At 41.4% G+C, this 27,222-nt stretch overlaps 1 protein-coding gene across 17 annotated transcripts in view; it reads left to right on the forward strand.

Moving 5' to 3' along the window:
* Nucleotides 1-27,222, forward strand: part of CACNA1C (calcium voltage-gated channel subunit alpha1 C) — a 696,460-nt gene that overhangs the window by 88,180 nt on the left and 581,058 nt on the right. For 15 of the 17 annotated variants that reach the window (XM_075896653.1, XM_075941259.1, XM_075896550.1 and 12 more), the window contains exons 2-3: nucleotides 13,660-13,981; nucleotides 19,789-19,894. In XM_075896653.1, the coding sequence (XP_075752768.1) occupies nucleotides 13,660-13,981; nucleotides 19,789-19,894 (428 nt within the window). The other 2 variants (XM_075896596.1, XM_075896587.1) reach the window with 2 other exon arrangements.

Below are 27,222 nucleotides of genomic sequence, written 5' to 3' on the forward strand. Positions count from 1 at the left end.
TCTTCATTTTATGTTCTTTATTCATTATTTGTCCTATGCCACTGAAAACTGGCTTCCATTTCTTGATTGAGTATGACACAGAGATTATAGTAACTGTGAATAGCATTGTCAGCTGAAGAAACCAGCGAACTTGCAGGCTCTAAACTATTTAGAAAACACATATCACCTGCAGATAAACATTTGTCCCTGCTTCAAATAGCCTTTGTGAAAGGAATGTGCCAAATTTCCATATCAGAACAATTCAACGAAAAAGTATTTATTATGCAGTTCTGTTAGGATTGCAGGATTTTTGTGGCATGGCTTTCTGTGAAGGAAGAGGAATGTTACAAGTTGGCCTTTTGTTTGTGACATGCCTCAGTTGAAAAATCAAATTCTAGTGAGCCTTTTCCTTTGCAGAGGCTGGCCAGGAAAAGCTGCTGTTTTGCCATGCACACATGTACACATGTACACACAGGTACAAGTTGTCTTTCATTTTGTATACTCTATTTCAATCTTGTGTTCTTTCATATGTAGTGTTCTGAGACCATTTAATAAAACAAAGACTATTTTTACTTATTGGCAGCTGATAATAAATTATATTTTGATTACTTATTAAATGAAGAATATTATCCATATTATAAAATCACTGATGGGGGCAGGGGAAGGAAGTCCATGCAGATGAATAATATATTCCATTCACTAGTTTGTGGACCTGGGGTCTATCAAATATAGATTTGATCCTAGAACAAGCCACATGAATCCCTGGTCTCCACTGAAATGAAAGGAGTTATCCCAGATATGTATCCCTGAGTGCTCACTCCTGATTTTGAATAGTTGATTTAGCTGAAGGATGTGAAAAAATACATGTAAGCAAGCAAGTTCTCTGTTAATCTATATATGAATATTTGTGCTTGGAGTTTGTACCAGGAAGTACATGGAATATACTGTGTTCATAATGTGTGGTTCATATACAGCACATATTAATACATACATCCTATGTTGATAGGCACACTAGAAATGCTTCAAAGTAATAGATACTGATTTAATATAGCATTACAAGAATAATTGCTAAAAATGGCAAATATTAGTTTGCTCATTTGTCATTTGTATTAGAAATGCTTATTTGATCCAGTTTCTTCTTTTGAGGATTGCATTTTTTCAGCAGAAGTGTAGTTTTATTTGAAAGGTGCTGTAATTATTCCCTCAAATACACATATAATTGGTGTTCTCAGGTTTCTTTGAATACTTCATGAGGCTTATTTGGGATGAATGCAAGGACTCTTCTTAGCAATAGGAACTTTAGGTAGCTATGGCTACTTTTCCCCTCTTGAATTTTCACAGCTTCTGTAGTAGGCCATGATTAAAAAAAGAAATGGTGTTCTCCATCTTGGATTCGGCCTGCAGAGGCTCTCTTGACCACCTCTGATATAGTAGCTTCATCTAAGTAACATTTCCCTAGTTTGTTTATGCGAGACGTATTTAAAAGCCTTTTTAAAGTCAAGATATATACCACATTTACCACTTCTCCCCTCTTCACAAGTCTTGTTATCTTGTCAAAAAAGCTGTCAGGTTGATTTGACACAATTTTTTTTCTTGACATGTCCATGCTGTTACTTATCACCTTATTATTTTCTAGATGTTTCAAATTGCTTAATTATTTGCTCCACTATCTTTCCAGGTACTGAAGTTAAGCTGATTGTTCTGCAATTCCCTCTGTTGTCCTTATTTTCCTTTCTATAGATTGAAAGAATATTTGCCCTTTCCTAGTCCTCTGGAATCTCTTCTGTCTTCCATTAGTTTTTGAAGATAATTATGAATGGCTTAAATCTCTCCTCATTCAGCTCTTTGGGTATTCCAGAATGTATTTCATCAGGCTCTGGTGACTTGAAGACATCTAACTTCTCTAAACATTTTTTAACTGTTCTTTCTCTATTTAACATCTGTTCCTACTTCATTTTCTCTGGCATTCTCTGTTTGATATCCAATCTCTACTATTCCTGTTGGTGAAAACTGAAACAATAAAATCATTTAACATTTCTGCCATTTCCACATTTTCTGTTGTTGTTTTTTCCCCTCACTGAGTATCAGGCCTACCTTGTCCTTGGTCTTCCTCATATGTCTAATGTATTTGTAGAATGATTTGTAGAATCATGTAGACTCCCATCACTTTCCTGCTGTTACTGTCATATTATTAACCTTTTCCCTTCACAAACTTGCCTTGTGTTGGGAGAATGGTCTTACTTAAATGCAACTACCTGAACATTTTTTAATAGGCATAATGTTCAGCAGATTTATTGTGTAATGTGCTTCCTCTCCTACCGCTGCATAATCCTAAAGCTGGTGTTCTTTGTTCTCCTTCATGAGCTGCTGAGTGTTGTTTTTAAAATAGGGTACTGGTATACTGTAGCCAGTTAGGGTACGACTAGACAGCGGCGCTATTTCGGGATACGTCCCAGGATACGTTTTCTGTGTCTTAACAGCACGAAATGCAATCAAAATAATATAAACTTACTATTCATGATGTCCTGATAAACCTCGTTCCATGAGGATTGAGGGACTTGTCAGAATAGCGGTCTATTTAGAAATTAGTGCTGTATAGACAATTTGTGTAGCTCAAATTGCATAGCTTATTTTGAGCTAGCACCACTGTGTAGCTGCACCTTTAGTGAATTGTCACAGCCACAGCACAGAAAGGCAAATAAGCTAATTTGCATTTTACGGACCTGTGGGGGCCCTGCTGATTCCCATCCTATTGGGCTTTTCAAATCAAGCTTTGATAAGGGTACTCATTGACTTGGTGAGAGAGGTAAAACAGGCTACCAGATTTTTCAAAATGGAATTAGTCAAATTGGAGAAACAAAGGAATAAACCATAGGGAGTAGGAAAATCCTTGATGGTGATTGGTCATCTTCATTCTGCTTACTGAAAGGGGTTAGAAGAGGAATCCAGCATTTGCACTATTGCAGATTGAGCCACTTAAAGTACATTAGCCTGTTAGACTATAATTCCTTTATTGTAATTTACTAGATTATGCCCTTAGTAAATAGTTAATCTGAATTGTGCTAATTCAGAACATGGTTATGAAGATAAATGCAATCTTTAAAGGACATATCACCTGAAATAGTTAACAAAAACTCCTGAGGTCAATTGAAACTCTTTCCAACACTGCTCAATTGTTTTAGTTTGGCCGTTCAATTTTGAAATAGAATATGTTGACTATGAGAGAGACCATGTCTGTAATGACAGATATTATTGCTCTTTATGTTCCTATATATGCAGTAGCACTTCAGTGATACTAATCTCTGTTTACTTATTTAAAAAGATATATGTGTCTAATAATTAGGTACAAACAAAACTATCTGGCAAAATAAACTTTTGTGTGTCAGACACAATTCCATAAAAGTAGCTTAAATTATAGACTCATAGAATACTAGGACTAGAAGGGCCCTCGAGAGGTCATCGAGTCCAGTCCCCTGCCCTCATGGCAGGACCAAATACTGTCTAGACCATCCCTGATAGACATTTATCTAACCTACTCTTAAATATCTCCAGGGATGGGGATTCCACAACCTCCCTGGGCAATTTATTCCAGTGTTTGACTAGCCTGACAGTTAGGAACTTTTTCCTAATGTCCAGCCTAAACCTCCCTTGCTGCAGTTTAAGCCCATTGCTTCTTGTTGTATCCTCAGAGACCAAGATGAACAAGTTTTCTCCCTTCTCCTTATGACACCCTTTTAGATACCTGAAAACGGCTATCATGTCCCCCCTCAGTCTTCTCTTTTCTAAACTAAACAAACCCAGTTCTTTCAGCCTTCCTTCATAGGTCATGTTCTCTAGACCTTTAATCATTCTTGTTGCTCTTCTCTGGACCCTCTCCAATTTTTCCACATCTTTCTTGAAATGTGGTGCCCAGAACTGGACTCAATACTCCGACTGAGGCCTAACCAGTGCAGAGTAGAGCGGAAGAATGACTTCTCTTGTTTTGCTCACAACACACCTGTTAATGCATCCCAGAATCATGTTTGCTTTTTTTGCAACAGCATCACACTGCTGACTCGTATTCAGCTTGTCCACTATAACCCCAAGATCCCTTTCTGCCGTATTCCTTCCTAAACAGTCGCTTCCCATTCTGTATGTGTGAAACTGATTATTCCTTCCTAAGTGGAGCACTTTGCATTTGTCTTTATTAAACTTCATCCTGCTTACCTCAGACCATTTCTCCAATTTGTCCAGATCATTTTGAATTTTGACCCTATCTTCCAGAGCAGTTGCAACCCCTCCCAGCTTGTTATCATCTGCAAACTTAATAAGCGTTCTTTCTATGCCAATATCTAAATCGTTAATGAAGAAATTGAACAGAACCGTTCCCAAAACAGACCCCTGCGAAACCCCACTTATTATACCTTTCCAGCGGGATTGTGAACAATTAATAACTACTCTCTGAGTACGGTTATCCAGCCAGTTATGCACCCACCTTATAGTAGCCCCATCTAAGTTGTATTTGCCTAGTTTATTGATAAGAATATCATGTGAGACCGTATCAAACGCCTTACTAAAGTCTAGGTATACCACATCCACCGCTTCTCCCTTATTCACAAGACTCGTTATCCTATCAAAGAAAGCTATCAGATTGGTTTGACATGATTTATTCTTTACAAATCCATGCTGGCTGTTCCCTATCACCTTGCCACCTTCCAAGTGTTTACAGATGATTTCCTCAATTACTTGCTTCATTATCTTCTCTGGCACAGAAGTTAAACTAACTGGTCTGTAGTTTCCTCGGTTGTTCTTATTTCCCTTTTTGTAAATGGGCACTATATTTGCCCTTTTCCAGTCTTCTGGAATCTCCCCTGTCTCCCATGATTTTCCAAAGATGATAGCTAGAGGCTCAGATATCTCCCCTATCAGCTCCTTGAGTATTCTAGGATGCATTTCATTATCGTGACTATATCTCAGAGCATGTCTTATATGTTTGATCTGTCATTTTTTGGATATCCTATCCCTCCTGCTCCTACTAGAAGAAAGTAAATACTATAATGCAGACAGATGATGCTGAAATAATCTTGTCATTTTATGATTCCCTGGCTCTGAGTATATGTTTGACCATAAGGGCCAAACTGAGTTCTCCAATACCTCCATGCAGATCCTCCAAATTCTTTCATGTGGTTGCTAAGTTGTATCCTTTGAAAGAATCATGGAGATTAATGATCAAATCTTGATCAGATTTTTGGGTATTTCCTGTGAGACAGAGACGACTGCACTGAGGTATTGTGCATATGCATCAGTTCATGGGCCTCCTTTCTTCAGTGGACTCATAGTGTCATGAAGTCTTGCTCAGGACATTCCCCATTTGTAAGGGGATTCGGTGTAGAAAGGAATACTTGTTTATCTTTTTTGTGAGTTGATACTCCACAGGGCTTAAGGAGTCTGGAGGAATTTTCGTGAATGTTCTCTGGTTCCCCTTCTCTCCATTCCTAGATCCGTCTAACAGCACCTAGGGTCTGCACAGGTCTAGGGATTGGGAGGAAACATGGTGCTGTGGATCCAATATATCCCAACACACATGTGGGAGGCAGGAAATAGATGAACAGAAGGTGACTTTTGCGGTGATTTTTAAGGGGACGATTCTTCTCAAGGTTCATGCTGATAGTTGGGGGAGCCAACAGCCTTGACAGGCCCTTGGGCAAAGTGTGTGGGGAGCCTAGCTTCATGTTCCCGGAAGGAGCCGGGCTGGGGCAGTCAGCCCTCCATGTTGCCTGTAATGTGTCATGACTCTCCCCTCTCCCCTCAGCCCTCAGCCACCTGGGACATGCAATGTAGCATTGCAGGATGCAGCAGCCAGGTGCTCTTGGCGCCTTTGAATCACTGGGCCCTGGGGCAACTGCACCTCTTGTCCCTCCTGTCAGCGGGCCTGATGATAGGTAATGTTTTTGTTATGGGAGCACCTGTCATGGACCAGGTGTGCATTATGCTAGGTGCTGTACTATTAAAAGAACAGAAAGGCAGTCCATGCGCCACAGAGCTTACAATCTAAATAGTGTTAGCAAAGTTATGAACATTTACCATGAACAGTCAATATGTAATTTTCACAGTTAAAAGATTTGTCTTAATTACATGTAGCTCATGAAGATCCCTTCAGCAACACTGACTTATTTTTTAAAATGATTGTCGCTGGAGCCTCCATTGTTTCTTATTGGATTCTGTTTTTTCCATTAATGGTGTGCAGCATAAAGAGGATCTGTTGAAGAGAACAAAACAAAGGGGCCTACTCCCAATTAAAAAAAAACTTGAATAATTGTACGTTTATTTTTTTTAATGTTTAGTCTCACATTTTGCAGAGAACAATCTCAAATATTCTGTTTTTGTGTGTGTTCTGATACTCAAAACAAATTTGCCATAAAAAATTATTTGAATCTACTACCCGTGTTGGCATCCCGAGTTTCAGCTTAATGTGATGTTTAAAGGATCATGTGTACAGTATCACTCTTGCTGTAGAAAAAACAAAGTGCAAGTTGCAAGTCAGGTTTAATAAAAAACCCTTTGTTTTCACTTATGAATTTCCCAGTTCTCCTTTTGAGAGGAAACTTTCCAATGCTTTGTGTCAGCTCAAAGGTTAATTGTAAAAATACCTGAGTTAATTCCTTTCTGTTATTTTTAAGTGTGATGTGTCTATTTTACTTATTTATTTTAAATATGAAGACTATTTTGTATCCAGTCCCACAGTCCTTGGGCAAAACTCACCAGTAATGTCAATGGAGACTTTAGTCTAAGTAAGGATTGCAGATGAGGCCATGCTTTTACATATAAGAGTCAAACTAGTTAATTTTGAGATATTGAACTTGTCTGTAGCTAGTTCTCAGTATAAAGAACTGCTGAAGCAAAGCTTTTCATGTAGCTACAGACTGAAATTTAAAACCCAAGGAATTGTGAGACAACACTATAATACAAGCTGGTTGTTCCAGGGCATGGGTTTTTGCATAGCTAGTAGAATGCTAGAGGTTACAGAGCGAGGGAGAGAAGGAGAGGGCGGAAGAAATGCTGCAACCACATTTCATTTTTTTACATCAATACAACCTTAATGTGGTAAATCAAATGAAGTCAGGAAATACAAAAATTACAATTTGCATGTTAAAATTAACTTGGCCCCATTGAATATACAGTATTCATCATTTAAATTGCTAAATTGTTGGCATTGGTAGGATCCGTAAAATATAGATTACTTTCAGACAGCAATTGTAATGATTTCAATGGTGATTGCTATGCTCTATTTTGGGTAATTTCACTGTAAAATGTATAATGTAATATATAGTGTGTGCAATATAACTAATTCCCACTGGTAGACTAATCTTAACTTCTATATTTTGACTTCATTTAAAATTCACAACCTTGATTGATATTTAATAATTGATATAGTTCATGGGTGGGTAGGGTTACTTGTGGGCAGGATAGCTTCTGGCTAAGTCAGCCCTGATTACAGGTTGAGTCCCACCTGAGGGGCAACAGGGGATTCCAATGCAACCAGTGGTGTGGTTGATAGGGGAGCAGAGCTAGCCTGCCAGAAAGTTGGATAAGGCCTAAGAAAATGTAGCTATCCCTGCAGATAGGGCAGGGAGTAGTCACTCTACAAAGTCCTGAGGACGGCACAACCTCAGAAGATGGGGAGAAGCACAGATTCCAGGCAGGAGAGGAGGTGCTAGGAAGCAGACTGTGAAACTGAGACTGTGAGAGCTTGTCTTCTATTTTTCAAAGACTTTATGTGATTTTTTTTTGGACTGTGTAGCGAGAGAGACTGAACTAGGGTTGAGGCCTGTAGGGCTGCTGTGTATCAGAAGACTAAATAAATAGACTCTCTTGTGAGGATTCTTTGAATTACCTTTAAATAGCAAGTTATTGAAGGGCCCTCATGAAGGAAAATCCGAGGTGAGTGGTGGCCATGGTGCTACAGTGCCATGAATTTGTAACTTTACAGAAATAAAAATCTCTGCCCTAAAGAATTTAATATCTAAGCTGATGTGTTAAAGTTTTTGTCTGTATTAATAGTATTGCGTTAGGCTAAAGTATACTAAGCCCTAGAAGAGAGGCATTGGACAGAGAGGAGAGGATGCCAGGAACTTCTCTGTGACTAGCCGCTGGAAAGGGCGGCAGCACAAATTCTAAAGGAGTAGTAAAGATGGGTGGATTTGTGAGCTGTTAATCCCTGATATTGCTATATCTCTGCCTCCTTATTCTGGGGAGGGGGAAGTCAACATTTGGTTCTTAATAACAAGCATACAGCAAAACCTGCTAATAGTAAACTAGACATAGTGAGGTTTTTTTTCTAGGGGGGAAGTTGTGAACATTTAAATATTTAATTCTAACTTGCAGTGTGAAAATAACACTTCCAATAACAGTGACCTTCAGCTTACAGCAAAGTTCAGCAGAAAGAAAAACTGTTTACTTTTGTGACAATAGGATCCAGCCAGCATGGTCAGAACACAGTAGTAATGGGTCAGTTTCAGTTTGCTTCTGCTGCAAAACAGATCTTTTCTAATCTTCTCCAATCAGTATGTATTAAAGAATAGCTTTATTTTAAAAATAATTGGAGCAACTTTCCAGTTTTTCTTCTTTTCAGTATGCCTTAGGCTTAGGATAGAGAGATGGAAAAGGAGACAAAGGAAAAAAACTGCATATGAAAACAATTTGATAATTAAGTGTGTAATCCAGAGTATCATTAATAAGAGAATGGAAACTTCTTGTCCCATACTAATAGTGCACCAGTTCACCAAAGCTTAAGAAACTATTTGTCTGCCATATTACCAACTGTTGATCTAGAAAAGATCTAGGCATTTTACTATATTTTGCCCTAAATTTGATATTTTTCTGCACTGTCTTGTAGGCGTATGAAGAATTCCATTTCTGGCTCTAGTTCACTTCTGTCTTCTTTGTAACATACTGCAACTGCAGCCTAATTATTATTTAATTTATCCACTGGTAAATTATCCACTGGTGTCTAGTTGTGTGGTCTTCAGTCATCTTTCGTATGGCATAAAACCCCAGCAGTATGAGATGTCCAGGTCTATGTTGGTGGTTCAGCTAATTGCCTGAGGTGAATGGCAAAGATTTCCAGCATATGATCACTGAGAACATGGGTTGACAAGGCATTCCATAGTTTGAAGTTTGTTTCTGCAGCCCCAAATAGGATTGTGCCTCAGTCCCCACATATGGAGGATGTTGGTACATCTGCTATCTGATGTGGCTGCAGTTCAGGATGGACCCTATGTTCCAAAAAAAAAAAAAAAAACCAGGAGATCTGTGGTGCTTTAGGGTATGTCTACACTACAACGTTAATTCGAACTAGCATGTCCACATTAAGTGGACCCTGAACCGGGCTTAAGGATGGCTGGAAGCAGTGCCGGCAGGGCATCAGAGGAGGACTTAGAGCGTGGAGATGCTGTCTCAGGCTAGCCGAGGGCTGTGCTTAAAGGGTCCCGACCCCCACCCCGGACAGACAGTTCTCAGGGGTGCCCCGCTTGCAAAGCAGTGCTGGCTTGGATTGCCCGGAGTACCCACACTGGGCACATCACAGCACTCGGCCATCAGCCCGGCTGTACTTGCCGCAGGCTGTCATCTGGGGAGAGGGGGTAATTGGGGGTCTGCAGGAGAGCTTCCACCCCCAGAAGCCCGCAGAGCCAGCCCAGTCCTCCCCATCGGGGGCTCGTGCCCCATTCCTCCCTCACCTCCTTCCACTTACCCTTTCCTAGCCCCTCTTCTTGATGTACAAAATAAAGATAACGTGTCTTCCAAAATGGAATCTGTCTTTATTGAACAAAACTGGGGGAGACTGGGAAAAGGAGGTGGGAGAGGGGAAGAGAGAGGCTGGGAGAGGGGAGGGCAACTACAATGATCAGGGGTTGGGAACAGGTCCCATATGAAGAGAGGCTAAAGAGACTGGGACTTTTCAGCTTAGAAAAGAGGAGACGGAGGGGGAACAGGATAGAGGTCTCTAAAAGCAGGAGTTGGGTGGAGAAGGTGTATACAGAAAAGTTCTTCATTAGTTCCCATAAAGAAGGACTAGAGGACACCAAAGGAAAGGAATGGGTAGCAGGCTTCAGACTAGTAACAGAAAGTTGTTCTTCACAAAGCACAGAGTCAACCTGTGGAACTCCTTGCTGCAGGAGGCTGTGAAGGCTAGAACTAGAACAGAGTTTAAAGGGAAGTTAGATCAAGTCATGGAGTGGTATTAGCCAGGGGGTAGGAGTGGTGTCCCTGCCCAAAGTTTGTGGAAGGCTGGAGAGGGACGGCACGAGACAAATGGCTTGGTCACTGTCTTCGGTCCATCCCCTCCAGGATCCCTAGGGTTGGCCGCTGTCGGCAGACAGGCTACTGGGCTAGATGGACCTTTGGTCTGACCCAGGAAGGCCATTGTAAGCTCAGGGCTCAGGGTCGGGGGTCTCAGTGGACCCCCTTGATTCTCTTGCACACCTGTTCCTGGGTGGCCAGGCTGGCAGCTCTCCTGCCCTAGACGGCCACTTTCCTGTGCCTAGTGCGGAGGTCGTGGACGAGGTCCACGATGTCTGCACTAGCCCAGGCTGGTGCCCGTCTCTTGCGGTCCCGGGCAAGCTCCCAGGAAGAGAGGGAGGGCTGGGGGGCATCGGGTGGGTGGCTCGATCCGTGCCAGGTGCAGGGTCTGCTGGCTGGGTGCTGGCAGGCTTGCACCTGGCATGGGCACCGTAGCCAGCCCGTGCCCCTTTAAGGGGTCCGGGGCCGGGAGGGGGGCAGACGAGTTTCCCTGGTGTTGGCCAGAGTGGCCACCAGGGAAACTTGGAGAGGGCTAGCCTCCCACTAGTTCGAATTAAGGGGCTACACACCTTAATTTGAACTAGCTAGTTCGAACTAGGCTTAATCCTCGTAAAATGAGGTTTTCCTAGTTCGAACTAAGCGCTCCGCTAGTTTGAATTAAATTCGAACTAACGGAGTGCTAGTGTAGCGCCTATGAAAGTTAGTTCAAACTAACGGATGTTAGTTCAAACTAACTTTGTAATGTAGACATACCCTTAGAGATTAACGGGTGTATATATATATATATATCCATGCCTCTGTAAACTCTACTCCAATTCATCTGATGAAGTGGGTTTTACCTATGAAAGCTTATGCCCTAATAAATCTGTTAGTTTCATAGGTGCCTCATTATTTTTGCAGATACACACTTACACGGCTACCCCTCTGAACCTGTATTCCAAGAAAGTGAAAAGCTGCTGGGCTCTTTGGTTGGGTCCTTCATGAAGTGCGTGTTTTATGTTTAACATGCACCTTGCTTGCCACTGATCATTAGGGGAAGCTGATGCTTTGAGATTTCCCACTGCAATCCCAAAAGAATTTGTTAGACTCTCAACATGTTATTTGGGTTTTCTGTATTGGAAGATCTTATTCCCTTGAATAAGGTGGGACTCCTGCAGGGGTGGATGGATGTGTGGTCTTTGGAGCAAGCAGGAGATAAGCTCAAAATGTTCTTGCTATGAGAAGAAAACTATAACAGCCTGTAATCTTATGGAGATGGCTGACATAAAACATCAGCTGATCTGTTAATTTTTTGAAACTTGTTTCAGTGAAAGATGAATTTTAAAATCTTATATCCTTTCTATTTAGGGGCATAAATTAGAGTAAAAGAATGCAACATATTAACTATATCTTTCTGTTCCCTTGAATGCATTTATAACACAGCCATTGCTGTAGTATTGTGACATCATATAGACAATTTGAAAGTCACAATTAACAGAACTTTATAAAAATAGATTTCCGAGAAACTTGCTAACTTCCCTTTCCCACTTTAAACATCTCTCAGAATGTGTTTTATGGATAGAAGGCACTAGGTTGCCGCCTTCTGGTTCCTTTTGTTTCCCTTGTACAGCAATTCACAGGAACCCAACTGGTCTGCCTGCTTAGGCATCACTGGATTTCTTTATTAATTCTCCTTAAAGCAGAACACAGTCAATGTTAGGTAGCAAGCTAGCTCTGCTGTGTAAGAAGATCTAACTCCTTCCTCTGGTTTCTTTCCTTCTGTTCCCCTTTCTGAACATAAAGTGAAGGGAACTGCTGTCTCTCAAGGGTAGCCGGCGTTCTCACAAGTTGAATTGCTTATTTATGTGCTGTGAAGAAGTAATTATAACTAGTTCAAATCTACACTGCTTGCTAAAGTATATTCCAGCTTCCTAATATAAATATCCTAAATCATGGGCTACAGCCTAGTTCACAAATAAAAATGTCTAAAAGAATTTCAAGACTTTTGGGCACATGCATATGTGTAGTTCTCAGCCAGAATGTGGCTCATTGTTTACATATCACAAAAGGGTGTGGTTAAACAAAAGCTCATGTGCCATTTCACCTTACAGTGAGGTCATCTTGCTATAGATTTGGGGCATCAGGATTTTAATAATAGCAGACAATATAATAAACATAGTCATGTGGGTTTGAATCTCTGAATAAGAGTTTGTATTTTATTTCAGTACAGGATCCAGGAGAAGTTGTCTAAAAACTCTTATTAAAACACATTTTCAATAATGGGAAAGAATACTTAACATTTTATTGGCTGAGCCAATTTCTTTTAATGAGAACATTCTGGCTTTTTTTGTTTGATCAAATATGACTGTCTCCTTTTACAAGAACAAGCAGCAGAAATAACATTTAAAAGTCTCCAGTTCATTACACCAATACAATGTACTCACAGGGATGAATTCACAAAAGGAATTTTAAAGCTTTGTTTTTATTTTTAGTTCCTGTCTTTACTTTTTTTCTTTTTAAAAAATCAATTATGATGTTAGTCACCTGTGCTGTTGAAAATAATAGATAATCCCTTTGCCCCCATCATGTATGTCAGGTCAAGCTGTCTCTCTTTGCATGTGCATGTCTCATTTTAGGTCATTCCACACAGTCACATGTATGGCATTAATCTGTTTAGTCTTGAAGGAGTGAGATTTATCCTGACCTTTCTGAACTTTCAGACTACTGAACTTGGCTAAATGAGTGGGAGAATAGGGGAAAGGTGAACATTTTCTTTTAACGTTGAGTGCCTGATGGTTGTACTGAATGAAGGTTGTAAACTGCTCTATGTCCATACATTTCCATGTGAGAGTATTTTAAGGTGATTGACACTACAGAGTAGAATCCCCATACAGTGAAGAACTGATGGGAAGAACTCTTGTTAACTGTATACCCTATGGCTGCGTCTAGACTGGCCGCTTGAATTTCCGCAAAAGCACTGACGATCTCATGTAAGATTGTCAGTGCTTTTGCGGAAATACTATGCTGCTCCCATTCGGGCAAAAGTCTTGATCCGAAAAACTTTTGCGCAAAAGGGCCAGTGTAGACAGCAGAGATTTGTTTTCCACAAAAAAGCCCCAATTGCGAAAATGGTGATCGGGGCTTTTTTGCGGAAAAGCGCGTCTAGATTGGCCACAGACGCTTTTCCGCAAAAATTGCTTTTGCGGAAAAGCGTCCTGCCAATCTAGACGCGCTTTTCCGAAAATGCTTTTAATGGAAAATTTTTCTGTTAAAAGCATTTCCGGAAAATCATACCAGTGTAGACATAGCCCAGGTGTACTCAATCTGAAATCTTTATTTTATTGATACTTAAGCTCTTTCAAAGTAATGTTTTCTCCTACTGCTAATGTGGCTTAATATATTTCTCTGTTTTTCATTTCCTAGGTTCCAACTATGGGAGTCCCCACACAGTTCATGCCAACATGAATGCCAATGCAGCAGCAGGGCTTGCCCCGGAGCATATCCCTACTCCAGGGGCAGCTCTGTCCTGGCAGGCTGCTATCGATGCTGCCAGGCAGGCCAAATTGATGGGTAGTGCTGGCAATGCAACAATATCCACAGCTAGCTCCACGCAGAGGAAACGACAGCAGTATGGGAAACAGAAAAAACAGGGTACAACCACAGCTACACGTCCTCCCCGGGCATTGCTGTGTTTAACGCTGAAAAATCCCATCCGGAGGGCATGCATCAGCATCGTTGAATGGAAATATCCTTTTGGATGTAGTCACGTGGAAACCAGCAAGTTGATACTGTGCATTAGGCACAGTGCATGAATGTGAATAAATAAATACATTAGGCTGATGGGCACCTCTGGGAATCGAAAGTGGATGGGTTCATTCAGAGCCGTCGTGCTCAAAAGTTTTAAGTGACTGTACTAGGCTAGAATCTTGAGTGTACTCCATCATATCCGAAGGCAGCAAAAGTTTTGTACTCAGGCTTCTCCTGTTGTGTAACTTCATGTAGGTCTACACTGTATTAAAAAACCGGTAGCAGGTCCGTGCCTGCTGGCTTGGGGCTCACTGGGCTGAGGTGACAGCGTTGTTTGACTTCTGGTCTTTGTGCAGCAGCCAAAGCTCTAGGGCCCTCCCACTTCACAGGGTCGTAGAGCCGAGGTTCCACCCCAAGCCTGGAAGTCTACCTAGCTGTGAAACAAGTCTGTATTTTGAGCCCCATGAACCTGAACCAGCTAGCATGAACCAGCCCAGGATTTCTAATTGCAGTGAAGATCTACCTTTAGAGAATTTGATGGTCTGTGATTAAAAAAAATCAAGAGCTGTGTAAGTCATGATATGCTAAATAGTACCATATGCATCCTGAGACAGCAAGGGGATGGAGTAGCTGAAGAAGAGTGATACATGATAAACTAATGTCTGCGATTGGGGCAAATCCTGCTCACCTTACACCTTGAAGTAACTCCACTGAAATCACTTATGCAAATAGGCCTCGTAAAAGTGGGCAAGATTTTGCCTGTTAACTGCAACTGGCCAAGAAAGAGAGACTAGGGAATGGGTGTGTGACTAAGGCTACATCTACACTGCGAGTTTTCTTGGCAAAAAAAATGCTAATGAGGGACTTATTTGCATGAGTTGTGATCTCATTTGCATATTTTCTGCCGATCTGTTTTTGCACAAAAACAAGCAGTGTGGACGTTTTCTTATTGTGCAAAAACCCTGCTCTTGTGGGAAAAGGTTTTTTTGAGCAAAAAGAAAATGTCCACACTGCTTGTGTTTGTGCAAAAACCCCAGTGCAAAAACGGATCAGCAGAAAATATGCAAATGAGATCACAACTCCTGCAAATGAGTCCCTCATTAACATATTTTTTGCCGAGAAATCATCGTGTAGATGTAGCCTTACAGTATAAACAATCCAATAAAAGTTAGAGAATGTCTGTCTGGATCTAGTAGTATGAGCAAGGAGCGGAAGTCAGATAATCTATCACATCAGTAATGCATACTAGGAGACTTCAAGGGCCCAGTTCTCCTTCTCTTAAAATCCATAGTTTGGCCACTTAGTTTAACAGAAGTAGCAGAACCTAATTTACAATATAGCTTTATTTTGTATAGTGTCTATGAAACTGTCCCAAACCCTTTTGAAGTAAAATACAAATTAAAATACAAAGGAAAACTTTCAACACAACATAAAACTAAATAGAAATGATTAATTGTGAGTAAATTGTTAGCTAGGCAGAGCTCTTCAATAAATCCTAGGGAGGTGGAATGAGGAACTGTTCTGGGCTCAGCCTTTCTGATGAAGACAGTACAAAACTCAACAGCAAGTAGAATGATAAAAATTGACTGATAATTTTTGATAATTAATTGATGTGCTAATTTAGATGTTGCTCCCAATGAGATTGAGGACCACATGTAAATATGGAAAAGAACCTGGCACTATAAGCCCATTTAGATCTTGCTGAAAGAAAATCCTTTTCAAATGAACAATGTGTTAGAATAGCCTTGTCACGTGGGGTTCACAGACAACCTAAAGCAGCTACCAGCTTCTAGGTCTTAATTTTGGTGGTTTTTTGCTATGTGTTATTGCTTTTGACCCAACACTAATGCTTTTTTTTTTTTTTAAGCATAAGACGATGGATGGATAACTCAGGGGGTGTAAACATAATATTGGTTTACTTGCTGGCACCACAGTAACCACACATTCTTAGGTAGACCGCATGAATTGATGTTTGATAAATGAATAAGATCAGTGTTGGATGAAGGGACTCAAGCTGTAAAACAGGATGGAACACTGATGCGATTTGGAGGGAATCAAGGAATGCAATCAAATCAATTTGAACATGCTAGGGCTTGATTTTTGTTTTTTTGTTTTTAAAGCAAGCAAAAAGATTTTTTTTCTTTCAAAAACTGTTGATGAAAGTCTGTTTACAACCACAAAACTTTTGAACATCACCAAAGGATTATGATGAGATTTCATCTTATTCTGCATGCTGATGAGTCCTAATTACTTAGAAGGGCCGAGTTTGATGTTTTGAACAGTGAAAGCCAAAGCACACAGGATATTAAATAAATATCAGATGTCAGTAATGGCCTTTTTATTTTACAGTGTCATGACTTGCCATTTCCCACAAAAGAAAAAGTCCAAACCTACAAAGCCTTGCTTCTGAGATGCATCTGATCACATAAACATAAGGGCTCTCTTAGATATAACAACAGTTATTAAAGGGGTACTAACAAGGTTGTTAGGACTTAAATTTGGCCCGGTGAGAACCTGGAAAGTTGTGTTCTATTGTACCTTAAGGTTACTAAGCACGCACTTTTTATATATTTGCAGTAAAATCTGGCCCCTGTTGAAATTCTGTAGGAGAGCTCACAGTGATGTTCCCAGTGCCTTCAAAAGGGACAGGATTTTATCACAATCCTTGCTCTAGTGCACCATATAGACATAGTCAATTTATATTTGACTCCAAATTTAAATCTGGTAAAAATTAACCTTTTAAAAACCTAATACCAATGTAAATGTTCCACAATGAAAAAAATCTAGTGACAAGATTTTCATACAAAGTAAACATTTGTCTGCAGTGCTTGAAATCCAAACACTACTGCATTAAGATCACACAAAACTGGCTATAAGTAAAAGTTAAACAAATTTGGTCTTGATTCTTCAAAGGCTTACGCACGTATTTAACTTTAAACACGGGCTGCGTCTAGATTGGCATGATTTTCTGGAAATGCTTTTAACAGAAAAGTTTTCCGTTAAAAGCATTTTCGGAACAGAACGTCTAGATTGGCACGGACGCTTTTCCACAAAAGCACTTTTTGCGGAAAAGTGTCTGTGCCAATCTAGACTCACTTTTCCGCAAAAAAGCCCCGATCACCATTTTCGCGATCGGGGCTTTTTTGCGGAAAACAAATCTGAGCTGTCTACACTGGCCCTTTTGTGCAAAAGCTTTGCGCTAAAGGGACCTTTGCCTGAACTGGAGCAGAATAGTATTTCCACACGAAGCACTAATTTCTTACAGTAGAAAGTCAGTGCTTTTGCGGAAATGCAAGCGGCCAGTGTAGACAGCTGGCAAGTTTTTTCGGAAAAGTGTCTGATTTTCCGGAAAAACTGGCCAGTCTAGACACAGCCAGGGAATCATAGCCATGTTTTTACTGAACTGGTGTCATAACTGATTGTCCAAAGAGCGAGAAAAAGTAAACAAAGGGCACAGAGTGTGACAAACTAGATTAAAAAAAATCTTTCAGTAATCTACAGTTTTACTAGTAGCATATAGTAGAAAAAGAAATGTTTGTTTGCAATATTTATTTTCTAAACTGACACTGTTCTTTTCAGAAAAAGTCATTAAAGCAGCAGCAGCTAGCAAGCATTTGGGTGCTGATCAGAGCAGGAAAATCTTTCACCTGAAATGTTTCACCACCAAAAAATGAAGTTGTGAATAATTTTGGGTTGTCCAAAAAGTTGTTGAATTTGGTGATTAGTTTCAGCCCCCTATATAACCGCACTCCCCAATATTTTTAAGGCTAGATCGACATGGGGATTTATGTTGTTCACAAGATTGGAGGTGGTACCCCATTCTACCCGCTACTCAAGCCCAGAGCACTTACTCAGGATAGAGGAGACTTGGGTTCAAGACCCTCTTCTGTCTGAGATGGAGCAGGGATCATTGTGCTTTCAGGTATCCTGGTGTGGGTCTCTATCAATGTTTTCTGTTGAAGCCGCACCACGTTGTGTAAATACTTATGCATTGGGCCAGAGAGTGACTCTATAGTTTGGTAGATAGATCACTCACCTCAGAATGGGGAACAGCTGGGTTCATGTCCGTGCCTTAATGACTATACGAGGCAGGAAAAGTTCATCAGGAGTGATTGAGATCCACTCACTTGCAAAGGTATTCACCTATTTGTGGGAGATTCAAATCCATGCTCTGCATCAGGCAGAAAGGGGACTTGAATATATGTCTCCTACATCCTAGGAGAGTGTGCTAATCATTTGGTTGTTGGGTAAAAATAGTCAAGGCTATCCCCACCTCTTTTTGCACTTAGGATGCATCTACACTGCACCCGTAGGTCGAAATAAGATACACAATTTACATAGCTCAAGTTGTGTATCTTATTTTGATCTAATTTTGTAATAGGTTTTCAAATTTCAAAATAAAGCACTATCCCAACAAATCCCTTAACCCTTGTGGAGTGAGGGTTACAGAGATGCCGGAATAGTGCTCCCCTTACTTCGAAATTTATTTCAAAATAATGTGTGTATTTAAAGATGCAACATAGCTATTTTGAGATACTTCCAGTATCCCGAAATAGTGCTGCTGTCTAGATGTAGCCTTAGTGAATGCCTGAAATTGAATGTTATGTTTTGATCAACCTGAAATAAATTGTTTTCAGTGTTTTGTTTTCTGTTTTTCTCTGGAAAAACTGAACAATTTGACCCAAAATGTAATCTAAATCAATTTTTTTTCATGTTGGCCATTGAAACAAAAAATGATTTTTTTTGCAGATCTAGGTCTGATACTCCATTCTTATGTATGTAACTCTACATACCTGAGCAGTCCTGTTAAAATCAAGGAGTCCACATGTGCATAAAATTAAGCCTGGGTCAGGTTCAATTCCTGTTGAAGTCAGTGAGAAGACTGAAATTTGTTTCAATGGATATTGGACAGGGCCCTATATATAAGTGGTTGTGCAGGATTTGGCCTCATTGTGGACCCCAAAAGTATGCGCGCACGTGTGTGCGCACACACACACACACACCAGAGAGCTGAAATGCACCTACATAGGTTCCTTGGCATAGTGTGCTCTTGGCTGAAGAGCACCCTGATATGTTGGCTATGGTGTCATTGGCTTCACATGCAAAACAAATGTACACAAAAATAAAATGTAACACCCTATTTCAGCAAATAGAGGTTTTTAAAAATATATATCCGTTGCTTGAATCCTTCAGGTGTGGAGTGTACTATGAAAACTTTAAGACAGGCCTCTTTTTGCTTTAACAATCTTGATCATGCCTTTTAAACTCTGGATGAATGGATGGACTCTCGTTCTCTCTCAATTCTTCTTGAGATCAAGACTGAGGAAAGAGATGCTGTGTTAATAAGATAGCACGATTTATTTATTACATCTCCTAGTTCTTCATTGAATAGCTCTTTGAAAGGTGGTGGAACAGAGTTGAGAAACGCTGAACTGCTCTCAGTCCTAAATGACAGCTGGATATGGACAAGAGAAACTATATCACAAAAAGAGAGGTCCTGTCTAAATAGGCATTTCTATTTAAAATCTCAACTACACATGAGGAGAAAATAAAGTAAAATTCAGTCTAAATAAAAGAAAAAATGTTTAAGAAATCTGTGTTTACTCTGGCACGCGACTGGCCTACACTGCTTTTGACATATTAGGAAGAATCTTGGCTGGGACCTCCTAAAAGCACTTAAAAAGGCATATGTTTCTTTTCAGAATATAAGGGAGTTGGAATGTTTTCTTTAAACAGAATTCTTATAAATCTTTTTTTATTTGTGTGTGCACATTTCAGAATAACTTCCTTAACTCCATTTCTCAGACCATTTGAAATAATTATTTTACTGACTATTTTTGCCAATTGTGTGGCCTTAGCTATCTATATCCCCTTTCCAGAAGATGATTCCAATGCCACCAATTCCAATCTGGTAAGTCCTCATCAGTGTACAGTTTTTTCTCTTTTGTAGGCCTCGTTTAAAACTGACTGGACAGTCCAACAGGAGCTAAGGAGAAAACAATGCATGTATCGATTCCATGAAACTTAAATGTGGATTTCAGTTTTGAATGCTGTATTGCTCTGTGTTCATATTAGTGCCTGTTTCATCAACTCCGGTTAGGAAAGAATATTTCAAAAAATAGTGAGACTCCTGCGTGTAATATTTTGGTCAGCAAATCAGAGTGTGCTGTAAAAATGTTGGGTAAATTTAAACTGCAGGTGTTAGCAATTTATAGCTACAGTTATTTTGTGCAATGTCTTTGTTTCATCAAGTGCATTTGTGTAATTGATAAGATCCTTTTCTCAGGTGATGTTCAGCAGTGCAGCTCGGTGGCTAATTTCTAGTGATCTCGTTAATGTTTGCATTGCACGTTGGGACTTATTTGTGCTTGCTTGACTTTTTTCCTCTTGTTTGGTGTGATTGTTATTCCTCTGTTTCCATTGATGCAAAAGCCAGTATTTTGGGATAGGTTGCCCATGGAAAAAGGAATGTTTACTTTTGGCTTTGTGTGAAGTCCTAGCAAAGAACTCTGTTCAGGCAGAGCATAGCACAAAACAGAAATCTTGAATGCAACCCACAGAATTAGAATAAAATGTAGCCTGAAAACATTATGTGAACAAATCCAACCATTTGATAGGGACAGAATGAAGTTTTACTCTGGGAGTATAAGACTTCAGATATTTTTCTCCTACCCCATCTGAAACTCAGTGACATGAGACTTTTTGGAAGGATAGGGTAGGGAAAAATAAGAGCAATTTCTCCTACACACAGATAACTGGCATGTAGGACTTATTAAAAATGTCACATTATTCTCTGGGGCACTGGTCATGTTGATGAAGTATTCTCTTGAAGTTATCCAAAACAAATGGTGGCAGTAAAAGCAAAAGAACTTCAGATATTCCTGGAACATAGATCCTGGGTAAAACTTTAAACTTACTTCCTTGCTTTGAGAGAAAAGGAGGGTGAGGAATACCAAGAAAACATATTATCTCACCCATCTTGTATCTCTAACTGATGCTAGGCCATTGGGGATCCTAAACAAAAATACTTTTGCTCACCTCCAGTACTAAAACAGGCAAGTTCTTGCAATAAAAAGTGAACAGTTGAGCTGTTTGGGGCCCTAAACAATTGCTTACTTTGTGCATGTTTGGCACTGGCACTGCAAACAACCTTCTTGCTTTGAAATGTCTTAAAATTAAAAATGGGAATGTGTGCCTGTTCATAGGTTTTCAGCCATTTTTCACTTGTCTTCAAACCCATATTGGGTTTTCAATGGAGATATTTGTAAGTTAGTCTCATTGCCTATTGCTACTGTCCCGCTGTCTGATTGAACAGTTGGAAATCAGAGTGCTGGATGATGATGACCGGCTGTGTGGGCGTGTGGACAATTTACTTTAATGATAAAATGTCCTTTTTCAGCAATGGACATCTTGTAATAAAAGTCAAACAATAATTTTTGTATCTTGTGCAAACAGTAATCTGCCTTAATAGCCATTATAATAAACAGAATACTGTCTCCTTGTCTACTGTACATTTTGATTTATAACATTAAAAGATACAAATGAAGCAGATACAAAACTTGGAGGATTTCAAGTTGACCCTATTCCAGAGCTAAGCTAAATTAGGCTGAGGATTCTTGTCTTATTTCAGCATCAAGAAATGATTGGCTAATAGCAACTGGGTAGCATTTCCGACAAACTTTGGTAACAGGATCAGGTACCTGTTTGGCATAATGATTAAAATGAAGTTGAGCAGCTGTCCTGGAGAGATCTGTTGCACATGGATGGTTCTTGTGTTTAATATCTCACACCCTTCCATGACATCCTATCAAATAACCTCTCTTTATTTATGGGTGATGTAATACATGTTGCACCTCCCAAAACCGGCAGTCTCTGGTCTGGCATGACCACAGATGTTTCTGGTTCAGGAGCCCGGTAGCCTGGTGGCAGGAGGGCTATCCAAAAGCAGGGCTGGGATGAAGCAGCAAAACAGGGCAGGGGTTGGGACTGGCGGCAACTCTGAGCAGCCCGCAGCAGTGGGGTTAGAGCCAGCACCAGCCCCGACTGCCTGCAGCCCCGAGACAAGATCTGGGCCAGAACCTGCAGTGAAGGGCCAGGCAGGCAACAGCCTGTGGTAGTGTGGGGCTAGAGCCAGAGCTCTGGGCAACCAGCAGGAGCAGGGCCAGAACCTGTGGGCTGCCACAGGGCAAGAGTTCAGCCCACAGCAGTGGGGCTGGCGCTGGGGTTGGCGGCAGCCCCAACAGTCTGTGGCAGCTCAGAGGTGGAGCCTGAGCCGTCGACAGCCCCCAGGAGCCTTTGTCAGCAGGACCAGCACCAGAGCCAACCCCACCAGCCCAAGGCAGCAGGGCCAGAGCCAACAGCAGCCTCTGGCAGCCTGCGATGGTGGATCCGGGGTCAGATGCACAGCACGGGGCCGGAGCTGCAGCCCATGGACAGCTTCCAGCCAGGGCAGCAGCAGCAGCAGCAGCAGAGCCAGCTGGCAGTAGTGAGGGGGCCCACGGAGCTGGCAGTGCTGAGGGTTGAAGGCTGAGAGGCCGTGGCAGGGAATCTTCCCTGGTCCAGCAAATTCCCTGATTCAGGACTGGTCAAATGTCCAGAGTGCTGGACCAGGAAGGTCCAACCTATAGAATGCACAAGAATTCCTAGGCATAGGCTCATGAAAGGTATGTATTTTACTAGGCGCTAAGCAGAGAGAGTGCTATTATTTGGGGAGCTGGTCTAGAGCATTAGGGGAGAGGAGAAAATTAACTGTTCCGTATCCTATCGTTGTTTTGATCTTAATGGAATTACAGTTTAAAATGTCAGCAAAGGCTCGTGAGGTAGGTGGTGTCCAATGGCAGTGCAGTGAGGTTTCAGTCAGGGGCTTTACTCTGTCTTATGTGTTGGGCTCTGGGGCACTGATTGCTCAGTAGCCTTTTGTCCTGCCCTGTGTAAAAGGGACAGTCGGTTAAAATCAGTAGAATGTCAGGACATAACCTGGTGGGCTCTTCCTAATGGAAGCCGCCTCTTTGCTGAATTAAGGTTTCAAGTTGTATTTGGGTCAGAGGCATTGGCCGACTGGGACGCTTGGGGGAGCAGGCAGTGACTGGAGGGAGGGGAAGGAGCAGTCAGGGTCACTTCTCCCTCCCTCCCTGGGAGGAGCCCTGGAAAAAGGGGAGCATGAAGAAAAATGCACCCCAACTGCACTGCCCCCACCCCCACCCCCACCAGGCACTACAGCGGGGGAGTGGGGTCGAGGGCTTGCCCTGATCTGCCTGGCTTTCCCTCTGGAGCGGAGTTGGGGCAGTGGAGCTTTCCCAGCTCCAGTGGGAGGAGAGAGGAAAGGGTCGGGTCATGGGGGCTTGCCCCACTCTGCCTGATGCTCTTGCTGGGGAGCAGAGTCAGATTCCAGGGGCTTGTCCCATTCTGCCAGTCTGGTACAGCTGCTGGGGAACAGGCAGGCTGTGGGGACTTGCCCTGTTCTGGTGCTCCAGCAGGAGAGTGCGTGTTGGGGCTCGCAAGATCCCAGGCTCCAATCATACTCCCCAGCAAGAGTGTCAGGTGGGAGGAGTGGAACAAGTTCTCAACCGGGTTTCGTAGCAGGAGTGATGGGTGGGCAGAACAGAGCGAGCCTCCATAACCTGATTCACTCGCCACCAGGAGCAGCAGGTGGGCAGAACAGGCCAAGTTCCCATGGCCTGATCGGCTCTCCACAGCTGGAACTGGACAAGCCCCCATACTCTGAACATGCTCCCCAGCAAGAATGCAAGAGTGGCGGAGCAGGGCAGGTGCAAGGCTGGGAAGAGGGTGGGTGGGCCTGGATAAAGTGGGTGGGCCATGGCACCCTCAGGCCCACCTGTGGCTATAGGTGATTTGGGTCAGTACAGCAGTTTCACCTGTTAGCACTTTTTCACTCTCAAAGTGATTTTTGAGGTTTTAATATTTGTTCACAGATTTTAATTTTTGTACCTAGGAATTAGGTTATGCAATTTGTAGGACATTTTTAAAAATTGCATTCCAAAATGCTTCCCAGAGTTGTGGAAAATAATTAGTTAACTATTAAGCAATACCGGAAGGAGGCAGAGCTAAAAGGGTTAGAGAAGGGTGATAAGCTTCAGCAGAGATTTGGAATACGATGGAGATGGGATATAGAGGTAGAAGAAAATAGTTCTAGAGGGCATCAACTTCAAAGCACAGGGCTCTGGCACTCAAATAGCCAAGTCGTGTGGAAGGGACCGAGGAGGAAGGGTTTTAAGTGGAGAGAAAAGGGTTATAAACCCAACACACTGCTGTTCTAAAACCAAGCGTATTTTCTGGGCTACTTTTGCTTGATGCAAACTGTCAGCTATCAGTTTGTTTATTCTCTAGACTAGGAGTTAAGAACCTCAAAGGATTATTTCTGCAATAGAAAGGGTGTGCCCCGTTTCACTGTGGGTATGTTAATATTGTGTACAAATGGTCATATACTGTGTTATCATATACTGTGTCTGAGAGGAAGCTAAGTGTGTCCAACTGCCCAAGGAAATTCTTTACTTGGATAAAAAGTCTTGCTTCACATTCACTTTGATTTAATTTGGGGCGGGAGGGGGGGAAGTGGCGTGTTACCATAGCAATTCTTCCATTCCTGATTTTATGAAACACTGAGAACCCTCTTCAAAAGACACATTACCCAGTATGTGATGTGAAACAATTATTTTTTTTACAAGATTCAAAGGAGAAAAACAACTGTTTTCCAATAAACTGACACGCTTTCCTCAGGCTGTGAATGCTCTCTTTCTAATATCTCATTGTCACTTTCGAAGCAGATTTTTCTCTTGGGACGGGGGTGAATTAAAACATTTTTTTTAAAAAAAGTAATGGCAAGGATGTTGTTGGGAGAGGAGGGAGTGGTGGACTGTGTGAGGAGCTTCTTTTCTTTTTACATTGCTTTTCTTTTTGTGTGAAGCTGAACAAAATGGCAACTACTGTGGTTTCACTGACTAATTATGATCTGGGGGAATTCTACCTATGATGGTACAATATCAATCAAGTCAAACAAGACCTGTTTGTACTCTCCATAAGAGTCTTTCAGACCTATATACACTTCACTTCACATGGATAATATCCACCTAGCCTCGTTCCCTCTTTTTATCTCCTTTTGTCATTAGGTATGACACCTAATTCAGCACTAAATCAGACATTAGAAACATCTATATTAGACTTGTATGTGGGTTCCAATAGCACAGCCCTTAACATGGTATGAAGATTCTCTTTTAGCTCAAGGATCTAGGATACACAGATGAAAAATTCTGATTCCATCTATGAAGGGTGCTTATATCTACTATATATTTGAGAGAGTTTGTCTGTTCAAGAACTCCTCCTAAATGGTTAGAGCCAGGACCTCCATATTCAGTATACAACTTCCTATTATAATAACTTAAAACACCACGAGTTTGGTTGTGCCAGGAAAACAGGATGTGCCCGGAATGGGATTGCTTCTCATAAAATCAAACAGAGAAGAGAGAATCACCCATTCAAGTACACTCCTCAAAATGTATATAGTGGAGCAAATATTGAAAGAGGGGTCAGAGAGGGTAGGGGCTCAAGGCAGGCATTCAGAGTGCCACTGACCCCAGCACAGAGCTGCTGAACCAGCTCCGTTCTGGATCAGCGTGGGGTTGTGCTTTCCCTCCAGCTGTGGCAGCTCTGTGCTGTGGCTGTAGAGGTACATCTACACAGCAGGGCTAAAGTCAAATTAAGCTATGCAACTTGAACTATGTCAATTGCATAGCTTAAGTCAAAATAGCTTAATTTGGCTTTTGGCACTGTCTACACAGCAGGAAGTTGAAGGAAGAACACTCTTCCTCCAACTTCCCTTACATGAGTAGGTGTAAGAAGTCCTCCAGCTCGACATAATTTCAAAATAGTACATGTCAACAAGGCTTGTTATTTTGGAATAACGTCAATTATTCCAAAATAACACTGCTGTGTAGACATACCCTGGGAGTGGGTGCCTCCCTTCTCCACTCCCGGCCATGGTAGCTTCAGGCTGGAGCCAGGAAGAGGGGGCACTCAACCCACAGCTGCCACTGGCAGGGGACAGGTGGTCCTTCCATGGCCCCCACCTATCCTCAACTTGCCCCAGCTGGGGGACATACACCCCTCTCCCAGCTGTACCCTCTGGAACTTCAGTGGCCATGGATCACTGAAATCTCTCCCAACCCATCACCAGTCAGTCCCCCAAAACCAGCAGCATCCATACCGAACCAGACCAAGAATTTTCCATTTCCCCTTAATCCAAACCCAAGTAAGGGGAATTTTGTGAGGAGTAGCTAGGTCTCCAATGCAAATATTGTAGAAGCCAACATGGAATGGAAGGGGAGAAAGAGATGTATGAGAACTGATGGTATGAAAAGGAGAGCAGAATTCAAGAGCTTAAGGAATGAGGGACACACAACTGATTGGTTAAGGACAGAACTAATTACATGATTGTGAGGGAGCTATAGCAGAATAATCGGAGGAGGAAAAGACCGAAGTAAATTTTCAGGGATGGGAAAACTGGGTCAGAACTGATGAGAAGGGGCATACAAAACTAATTTACTGATGGATAATGAATGTTCATTGAACTGGACTGAATGGGGTTGGAGACAAGAACAGTAGGTCATGGAGGGAGTATAAGATGAATATTGCTGGGATACCTGGTACCTTCTAGTCAACACTGCTTTTAATTCAATGTTTTTCCTTCAGTAGTGGCTAGCGTTGGACCTGTTTGAGAACAAGTCTAAACTTTCCCATAATAAAGAATCAAATATGTTCATATGTCTAATATTCCAGAGTATTTCTGTTTTCGCAAGGCAGGCAGTGATCATAAAGATATACAAAAGGATACTGAAGTGTACAGTAGAATGACCAGAACTTTTTGTAACATTTTATGTTATAATTTGCACAGTAACACTGGACCAAATTCACCAGTGATTTACACCCTGTTCAATCACAATCAGTGGACTAACTTTGGCCCATTGTCTAGATCAGTGTTTTATAACTGTTTTTCAAAATCAAAATCTTTAACTACATTAACCCATAGACATTTAGAATTCTTAAATAGCTTTTGAACATCTTGCATGTTTTAGTTTTCATTTCTTCTTCTTTTTTATGTATGCCCATGCAATACATATATTTTGTATATTTTTTTTAAATTAAAGTATTTATGAAAGATCAATTTTTAAAATTGCAGACATCTGTGTTTATACATTTTTAGGATCTGAGCTACCAGTGACTTCC

This window comes from Pelodiscus sinensis, chromosome 1, assembly GCF_049634645.1.
Source record: "Pelodiscus sinensis isolate JC-2024 chromosome 1, ASM4963464v1, whole genome shotgun sequence".
Classification (NCBI taxonomy): domain Eukaryota; kingdom Metazoa; phylum Chordata; order Testudines; family Trionychidae; genus Pelodiscus; species Pelodiscus sinensis.